Source organism: Eucyclogobius newberryi, unplaced genomic scaffold, assembly GCF_026437365.1.
Source record: "Eucyclogobius newberryi isolate DKJ021-1_F unplaced genomic scaffold, fEucNew1.0.hap1 SCAF_20, whole genome shotgun sequence".
Classification (NCBI taxonomy): Eukaryota; Metazoa; Chordata; class Actinopteri; order Gobiiformes; family Gobiidae; genus Eucyclogobius; species Eucyclogobius newberryi.
Genome location: NW_027315835.1, coordinates 21,326,522 through 21,336,284, shown reverse-complemented (window position 1 = coordinate 21,336,284; position 9,763 = coordinate 21,326,522). Strand labels below are relative to the sequence as shown.

At 39.3% G+C, this 9,763-nt stretch overlaps 1 protein-coding gene across 2 annotated transcripts; it reads right to left on the bottom strand.

Moving 5' to 3' along the window:
• Positions 1-1,666: 1,666 nt before the first annotated feature.
• On the bottom strand, positions 1,667-9,303 carry maff (v-maf avian musculoaponeurotic fibrosarcoma oncogene homolog F). Of its 2 annotated transcripts, none has more exons than XM_072455704.1 (3): positions 9,138-9,303; positions 5,353-5,437; positions 1,667-4,326 (listed from the first exon to the last, which is right to left on the bottom strand). In XM_072455704.1, the coding sequence occupies exons 2-3, from the start codon at positions 5,383-5,385 to the stop codon at positions 3,892-3,894; spliced, it is 468 nt and encodes a 155-aa protein (XP_072311805.1). In that variant the 5' UTR covers positions 5,386-5,437; positions 9,138-9,303; the 3' UTR covers positions 1,667-3,891. The 2 variants fall into 2 exon arrangements, with proteins under 2 accessions (XP_072311805.1, XP_072311804.1); XM_072455703.1 differs by having other exon boundaries at positions 1,667-4,335; positions 9,138-9,264.
• Between the last annotated feature and the right edge of the window lie 460 nt (positions 9,304-9,763).

Here is a 9,763-nt window from a genome sequence, read left to right as displayed (position 1 = left end):
ATGAAAATTAAACTCATCTAAACGATAGATACTAAAAGAAAGATCACATAAAAAGGACAGAATTTGACCCTTCTGGAACTTTCCTGACTAGTATACTATCAGGGCACATGGAAACATAAAGAAAGTACTATTATTTTGTGTTAATTACATTACATTGAATAGTCCAAATTGATATTGAGCCTATTCCTTAGTATCAAAATCACATTGAAATTGTAATATTGTGACAGCACTATTACATTTATAAAATTGTTAAATATCTATTGCTCCATTTTGACACCAGATTCGTTGTCTTGAATGTGTTAATTATTATCAACAACAAGTGCATTTAGTTTTCATGCTCAGTTTACACAGTGCCTCAACTTATTCAGAATCTGATTTGCGTGACTTGGAACTGTCGTAACTTCTTCCAGTCTATATTTTATTTTCAGTTCAGCCTGTTTTTTGCTGCGGTTTCACATAATCGGTTGTTCTTGACTCATGAGAATGAGTCATGCCCAAAGTGCTGACGTGTGCACTGTCTGGGGCCACTTTCTCCTTTGTGGTGGTGTAGCTCAGTACCGACAGTAGGGGGCGCTCCAGAGACGGCACATATACTGTAATTCTATAATCTGTCTTAACTGTCTTATCTTGGCACAGACAGACGTTAAAGATTGTGGTAACAGTTGCTTTTTGTCCGTTTGGCCTCTCCTGTTCCACTCTCGGACATTTACATTACAAGTCTTATGCGCAAAGGCTATTTTTAAATACGCTGACTTAACGGACTTGACGGAATTAAACTTACTTCACTGCCCTGTGCGCGCGCTTTTATTTGTTCAATTTCTTTATGCAAATGCTTATTGTAATTTATTTTTGTCTGTGCCACCGGTCAAGTTTTTATTATAATGTTTTACTGATGGGGGAAGTGTTCATACCTATTACTTGTCACATTTCAAGGCATGCTTCTTAGCCTTAATATTTAATAATTGATTAGATGGTACATTATGCTCTGCACTTTAATGCCATAATTCACTTTTTGTTCATCTCGTTTAGTCTGTCGCTCAATACACTGTAAAGTAAATGAACTGATGTGTAAATAAGTGCACGCTACAACAGCTATATTAGTACAATATTATAGTAAGTTATAAGGTTTAACTAGGGAAATACTATAAAAGCAGGAAATGTTTTTTTATTTTTATGATCTCTTTTGTATTTCTATTTGTATCTTTTATGGCAAACTGAAGAATATTAAAAGAATACAATGTTTTTCGTCTGAGCCTTGTTTTTTTCTATGGAAGTTGTGAAAAATGCTTATAATGTTAATGATTGTGGTGAGTAGTAGTACTGAGTAGTGGCTATGGTTGTTGTAATGTGTTGACTTCAGGGCTTGGGATAGAACATCAAAAAATGCCAGTTACCATGGAAATCCACCATGTGTTTGCTGGTGTGCTAAACTTACACACGTAATAGGTCACATACTCATATTGATCACAGGCTCCTGAAAATGTGTTCAAATCCATTTTGGATATTTCGACTGCGTTTACTAACGTGTGTATTGTGTCACCGTGGTAACTGTCCTCCATAGAACTACATCTGTTCCCTCAGCGACACTGTAAAGTATCAATAGGATCCTGCCCTCCATCTGTAATGACGAAACCATTCAATTCTACTGGAAAACCACCTCACACTGTTGTATGTACAATATGTACAACATTTATTATAATTAATATATAAAATAGACAATGTACTTAAATTTTCACAATAGAAAAAATACAAGTAATAAATACAAAGACCATTTTGTTTTGCAAGTATTACAAAACATCCAGCACAATCAGACAGACATTAAAATATTGAGGATAAATGCTTCGACACATATTCATATAGCTAAATATATGCCCCGTATCTTTAGGAGTTCTCTGTCACAATGCCTGCTTACACGCACATCGTATTGTATTGCTAGCACTAGTCAGTGGCCTAGACTCCACGAATCTAAGGCTGTTGGTCGTCTAAACAGGCCTATGACTGCTGGAGGTTCAAGTGAATAAAGCTCCGCGCCCTTCTTTCCACGTCCCAACTTCGACTTCCTGTCTCCCTCAAACAATAACCCTGACGTACAAGTCCACGCCGCACTTTCATTTGTCTCTTCAGTTCCCTGCTCGCCCGCTCTGTCCAATCACGACTCTTCACACAAGTAACATACAAAAAAACAGCATAGAAAAATAATGTCCCTCCAAAGATCCACTACGACAAGCGGTTACCAACACACAAATCATATTACAGCATTAGGGCCATTGGCTTTGAGCATATTCCTACTTTTTTTAGCTAATAATTAACATTTTAATCATCGTCTCACAATACAATAATTAGACAGAGGAGATCCCCCAGACTAGTCATAGGTAAGTACTTCTGGAACATACAAAACATCACAGCACTCGTTAGCTCGTCTTCTCATAATATCTACCTTTAAATACAAATAAAATATAGAATATATCTCTTGATAAATGTCACCGAACATTTTCGTCTCTCAACGGCACATACAAACAGTACAAATAAGAGCAAAACAACAAAAAACAGGAATGTATGCAGAGAACTTGCATCTACTTGAGTGATTCCTACCAGATGCAGCTCCACTTTAGACACAGATTGAGCTGAATGACCAACATCTGCCTTTGGGAGTCCACCAGATACACGCATATATATATACTATCATAGAAAAATCAACAAGCAGCCGCAAAGTTACTGCACACTGTGAGAAGAGCGGACAACGGCTCACAAAAAAAAAATGGAAGGACATGTTCAGAGGGAGTCCGTTTTGAGAGGCAGCTCCCTTCTTAGTTTGCATACACCGACATACACTGAAGGCACGGCATAATAAATGTCTTGAGGAACTTGAACACAACACTGAAAAGCCATGAGGGTGCAGTGTCCGGTGATCCAGTCTGACCTGTGACTGCAGAAGTCCTGAACATCACAGTGAACACGTACAGTAACTCGTCTTTTTTTGCAGGTGTGTGTGTGTGTGTGTGTGTAAGTGTGTGTGTGTGTGTATCGTGACCGGGTCCAAGTGCACTGTCTATTATAGTCTCTAGTCCAACATGTTTCCAAGTTCAGTCACACAAAACTGTAGTGAGTCGACTAAATCTAAACTGTGGTGATGCTGTTCCGGTGTTGGAGCCGGCATGAAACAAAACTCCGCTCTTGCTGTCGGAATAGTCTCACATTCATATATTGTGTGATAATGTTTTGTCTTGATGTCATTTCCAACACTTTGTCTGCTCTCTACAGATACTGCATGCTCATTTTGATGACTAGAGTTCAGTTGAGTAACATACTAGTTTATTGATCCATTATCCATGCGTTTCAGAATAATAATAATGAGAAGAATGTAGGAGCATTGTCATAGTGATTGACAATTAAAATCAAATATGATATCTTTTGAATGGGGAAAAAAGTACTCAAAATGCTGCCTAAAACTAGAAGATGAAACTCATGAATAGACCCTTTAAACTGACATTTGATCTAAATACTAATGATTTTAAGTCTTTATGACATAAATTAAATCAACGATTTTAAATTTCCAGTTGATATTCTGAGGTTTATCAGACCCAGTTACACCATTGAAATCACATTATGTTTCATATCAACTTTGCCTCCATTCTGGAATTTGCCATGATTGTGCCGACACATTTTTAAAAGGGTCTATACACCATCTTCTTTGCGAAGATGGGTTGCGAATTTCCAGTCATCAATTTTTGGTGCCAATGCCAAAATCAGCTTTAAAAATTGTATTCTAGTCTACGAAATGCGCATGCAGCTCAGTCCAGACATCACTACGGTCTTTAGATCGTCCTCTCTGAACAGGAGTGTGAGTTTGCATTGTAGGTTGTCTCCCTCTCCCTCCCTCCCTGAGATGTCCTAGGACGGCTCGTGCTCCCTCTGTGTCTGCTGCTGGGCGGGGCTCTTGACGATGGTGATGACCGAGGCGGTGTTGAGGCGGGGCGCGGTGACTAGCAGGTTCCCCCCTCCCGACTCCAGGCCGCGGGCGAACCTCTGCAGGGCGGCCAGGCGAGCCCCCAGCCCCTCCAGCTCCTTCCTCATGCCCGCGTTCTCCGCTCCGAGCCGGTCCACCTCCCGCTGCAGCTCCTGCTTCTGCTGCTCCAGGGCCTCCCGCTGGGACACGCGCTTGACCCGGCAGCTGGCAGCGTAGCCCCGGTTCTTCAGGGTGCGCCGGCGCTGCTTCAGCTTCTGGATCTCGTCGCGGGACAGGCCTCGCAGGTGCATGTTGAGCTCGCGCACAGTGAGGGACATGAGCTCGCTGTCCGACAGGAAGGGGACGTTCTCGCCGCACTCCTGCTTCACCTGAGCGACAAACAGGCCAATGAGATTTTGCAGAAATGTGTTCTAACCAGTTTTACAGTTTGAATGATCCTAATTTATGTTCTCCAAGTACGAACTGACCCACATTACACGCATTAGGGCCTTATATAGGCGTATAACTGGTAAAGACTGACTAGGGTTTCAGCTTTGTGTTCATCTTATAAGCGACATTTTGACAACTTTTGAAGTCAAGAAGATGAAAAGTTTTTGTTTTGAACTGTTAATTGATACGGAAACATAGGTCGCAACGATTGGCTGACAAATCGTAACTACAACTATAAACCATCGTAGTCGTATTTTGTTCATCATAATCATTATATGGAGCATACAGACATACAGGGGAATAATTAAAATCAAACTGTCAAACAAAGAATAATCCACAATACACTTTATTCATAACTATTCTCAACATATCTATTTATTTTTTTGCTTAAATTGTATTCAAAAGTCTCGCAATCGTTTGAATTGTCGACTAAATTTTTAAAAATGTACCAGTATTGCCAACCAGTTGACTACTAAAGCAGTGGTTGGTTGCAGCCCAAATGGAAACTACTCATTTTTCATCACTCTGAAACCCATGGATAGAACTAGACAATGAATTTAAAAAGGCCAATAAAATGCAGGTGCTTGTCACGATAATTACTACATCAACTTAACGTTTAATAAATTATAGCGACTTAATAATTATTGTGCGTATGCTTATTTTTTTGTAGTTTACTATAAAGTTGAGCTTTCGAAGTGTCAAAAACGTAACTTTTATGACTCATTATAGAAACAAATGCATTTCATTCTGCTATTTATTTATTGCAGCTGAAGTTTTTAAAAATGTTGTGCCAACGGCTTAAAACTGTTTCAATATTATTGTTTATCGAGATATTTCTGAAGCATCATATCGCACTTCAAATTGTATTTTCGTGACAGGCCAAAGGATTAAAGTTATAAAGACAAGTAAGCTGTTTAGAACAATTGCTCCCTTGTGTTTACTTTGTTTGTTGTTACCTTTAGTGCTTTGCTATTTCTCTCCGTCGTCATGATCCAAGAATCTTAGGTTTACACGTCTCAACACCAGTCGAACACACACACTCTGAAAACACAAAACAGAAGAATAGATTTGTAATTAATTTGTCTCTCATGTTCCGACCTTGTTGGAGAGATAAATCCTGGACTGTGTGGACTGTAAGGTGCTGGTTCTGGTGTGTAGCTGTTGGATATTCAGATGGGTGGAAACAATGAGGAGAAACGACTGAAACTCACAGGTACACGCAGACTGCTCTCAGATTCTAATTGTTAACTCGGAGGGGTAACAACTGCCATAAAAACACCAAAGAAGAAGAAGAATAAAGAATAGAAGTCTAAAGAATAAAGTCTAAAGAACAAAGTAGAATAAAGACGTACAACTACAGTAGGTGGTGGTAATGTAAAACTATGGATACCATAGTATACTATGGATAAGACATTACAGGGCTTTTTGTACAGACCAGGTAACTTGACTCAAATACAGTCAAAGCTGTGAGGGGAAGGAGCCCTGACTGTACATGTGACTTGACTACAGCGTGCAGATGAAAAGCAGAAGTCAAGAGCCTTCGTGCTTCTCTAAAAAACAAAAAACAAAAAGTGTGTGTTCATTAGACTGGTTCTTTTATGAGTTAGTTAGAACAGTGAGGGGGAAGTTATATCATGTGTCTGCCCCCTGGTTACTTAAAGCAGGTGTCCCAACCCATTCCCTCATCACTTCCTCTTGTCAACACCACACCAACGGTTACAGGCTTTGTAGACCAAAAAACGGGGCCAGGCAGATTGTTTTCTAAATTCCACTGTAAATACACGAGATGACTGCGATAGTTTGTTTTTGTACTACAGTAAAAGTATGTTTCTTAAAACTAATCAAATCAGTTGACTTGATAAAAAGTCACATTTTACCATGACGTTTTGTATACTTTTTTTATTTATGTTCTCGTAAATCTATGTTAAATTATTTTCAGGACTAAAGTGATGATCTGGACTGATGTTCGCGGGAAAACAAAAAAGGGTACAAAACCTGAACCTTTACAACATAACTGCTAAAAAGTTGGATAAAGAAGTGGGGCTTTGCTCTTGGTTAAAAGTCTGTATTGTTCATGTTCAGGAAATGAATATTGAAATCCAGATTCATTTGTTTTGAAGATATATATTGAAATTAAAGAGAAAATAAGATAAGATATTCCTTTATTGAAAATCAAGAAAATGAGTAACATATTCTCCAGACTATAAGTTGCACAGGAGTATAAGTTGCACCAGCCAAAAAATGCATACTAGAGAAGAAAAAACATATATAAAAGTTTCACTGGAGTATGAAATAAGGTTGCAAGTGTGAAAATAACAAATAATATCACGCTCCGGAGTATAAGTCTAAGTATATAAGTATAAGTCGCACCCCAGCCAAAACTATGAAAAAAGGTGCGACATAGTCCGGAAAATACGGTAAACAAAATGTGATCATTTTAGGCAACAACTAATCTCTACAGAGTTGGAAGAAAACCTACAAGTTGCTGCAAAATTCAAATTAAATATACTGGTAATATGATACAACATATATTGTAACTGGAAATTAATATTAATGATCTCTTTCTTTGTTTACTAAAAGCTTTATAAACAATAGTATTACTAGAGCCTTGACTTTCAAATATTAACACTAACCTCTTTCCCTTGTCACACGGGTCAGTCATCAGACCTGAGGTGCTTTCCCAGTTTACTTATTCTTAGTGATTGGGGCAACTTTCTATGTTTTGCAACGTTGGACTTTCTCAACTGACCAAAAAGACAACTTAATCACGGTTCACGGTTCACTGTTAAATTAAGTAACATGATTCGTGCTCCCCCAGTCCCATGTCTTCTTTGAGGTCACTGCTGGCCTTTTGATGAAATAACGTCACACAATATGTTTTATTTTTATTTCCTCATCACTTCTAGATTCTTTCCTTCTGTAAATCTTCTGACCACAGACTTCCAAAGAAAGTCAAGACTTTTGTTTTTTAGCTGGTGCCATTTAGTCGACGGTTGAGCAAGGATTTGTAAGATTTAATTAGAGGGGGTGATTTAAATAGAGAGGGCCAAAAAAATAGACAATACCATCCTTTCAGCTCTGAAATACTTGGGATTCTTTTATTTGCTGACGTACAAAAATCCTTCTTCTATATTAGGGCTGCAACTAACAATAATTTTAATATGCGACTAGTCAGCGATGTTTTTTACGATTAGTCAGAGTTGAAAAATATATATATCTGACCTACTAAAAAAGGTTAAAATGTGGTGGCTGAAGGCTTCTAAATAGAGTGAATATGAGAGAGAATATTTAGAAGTGTATTATTGAGGAAAATCATAAATTCTGAATTCTTTTTTGACATTTTGATTTAATAATGTTCCAGTCTTTGTTAAAAAACATATTTTGGCATGTGTTTTGCATTAGCCTGTCTAGTCAGAGAACGGTTATCAAAATATGATTATTATGAAGTCACAATTATTCAGATTACCAATCATTTCAGCCCTATTGCACAACTAAACTTGGTCGAGACAAAATGTATCAAACCAAATTAGTTTAATGCTATTTTGACAGAATTTTATGCTAGATCTTAGGACAGGGCAATTAGTGGCAACAAAACAATTTAATAGCATTGTTTTCTATGTATTGATCAATCTTAATTTTGGATAATTTCTTTCCAAAACAAAGAAAAAGGGTCTTTCAGAATCACATCCTGAACATAAACAATACAGACTATCAATCATTACCGCAACACGACACAAAACCAAAACCTGAACTTTGCTCCAAACCACTAACTATGACTGTGCACGCCTCGATTACACACACAAAAAAACTTGCTTTATTTCGATATTTGCCTTTGCTATGCACATACAACACATTACACCGTAGTTACCCATCACCAGCGCAATAACACAAGATAAGGGCCCCAAACGTTGTGCGGTTCAAAGCACCTGCCCCTGGTGCCCTGCAGTTTGCTGACCCCTGCACAGCATTTCCCGACACGCGTGGGGAGAGGTTGTCCGGGCAGCGACAGCAACAGCCGTAAAGTGCAGACGCCGCCGCCGTCGCTGCCGTTTCGTAAAGTCAGGGTGATTCAGCAAGAAACGTTCAGCCATGCCCCGGTCTGCCCCGTCCAAGAAAAACACCCACCGCCGCCGCCATGACGACTGCAATTCTCCACACCACGGCCACCACGTTTAGAATACACCAGAAATATCACGCTACAAAAGCATTTAAATGAGAAACACGTCGCGCTAGTGGACAGCAACAAGTGAACACAGCGCAGGCAAATGAGATCACCAGAGTAAAAGGAGTGTTTAGCTAAAAGATTTGGGTAATAACAGGGAATACGGTGCCTGGTTGTTGTTCCCACGGTCTGTTTCTAAAGGGGCAGATGGGCTAAACACCTCCCTGCCCTGGAGTAAACAGCCATCATGTGCTATCAAGAACATGTTTGTCTCAACCTTTAAATGTCAGAAAGCAGTCAAACGGGAAAGGGGAACTGTGTGCGAGTCTGGAAAGCGTTCAAAGCGCGACTGTGAGCGTTTCGAGGCTGTATATCCAGCAGAATCCAAACATGCTAGTAACATTAGCACCTTTAGCATGAGCGGTTTGTGACTTGCTAAGGAGATTAACGCAAACAGCTGCCTGCTTATGTGCCCTTGGTCAGCGCGAGGAACCCGGAGGAACGAGACGATCGTTATCGCTGCCTCAAAGCAACAGAAAAGCACATTTATGGTATAATATTAATAACGTGTGTGTTTACCTGCCGAGCCGAAGGGACGCTGGCGACAAAATGTCAGTCCGCCTTTTCCCGGAATTACTCCACTGCTTCTGAGGTTGGATTCTTTCATTCATAAAAAACACAAGCTACAATGACGTCAGGTCTAAAGAATGAGGGCGGAGCTAACCCCGCCCCCGCGGCGTACTCTGAGGGTGTAAACAAGGGATCCCTACGACCAACTTTTCCCCATGACTTTTCTATGGTGTGAGCTTTCACTGCTCTCAGCTAAACAGCTTCACTGGAATGACAGTTTAAGAACTTAGGAATGTTTGTCAAACTATTTCTGTACAGCTTCAAACTTCCCAAGAACAGACGTAGACACTGGCGTGAAGCAATAGGAAAAAATAAATTACCTTGGAAGTATAATAAGATCCATGGGCATGAAAAGACTATGTGCGGTCATTTCTATGTAACCGGTGATAATGATGTATCTACAATTTGTTAATGCTTGATTAAACCTTGTGGTTTCCTAAACATAATTGAGTGTCACTATTTGTTCTGTGTTTCTTTAATATTGTTATGGAAACACGTTTTTGGGCTGTTTCACAGGTCGCATTTCTTGTCCCATTTTCGTAATTCAAGGTTGCTTTTGGTATTCCTTGGTCTAG

Coding starts and splice junctions, on each gene's coding strand:
- maff (XM_072455703.1), bottom strand. CDS start 5,385: ATGACGACGGAGAGAAATAGCAAAGCACTAAAG. Junction 4,336..5,352: donor GAAATAGCAAAGCACTAAAG/GTAACAACAAAC, acceptor TTTGTCGCTCAG/GTGAAGCAGGAGTGCGGCGA.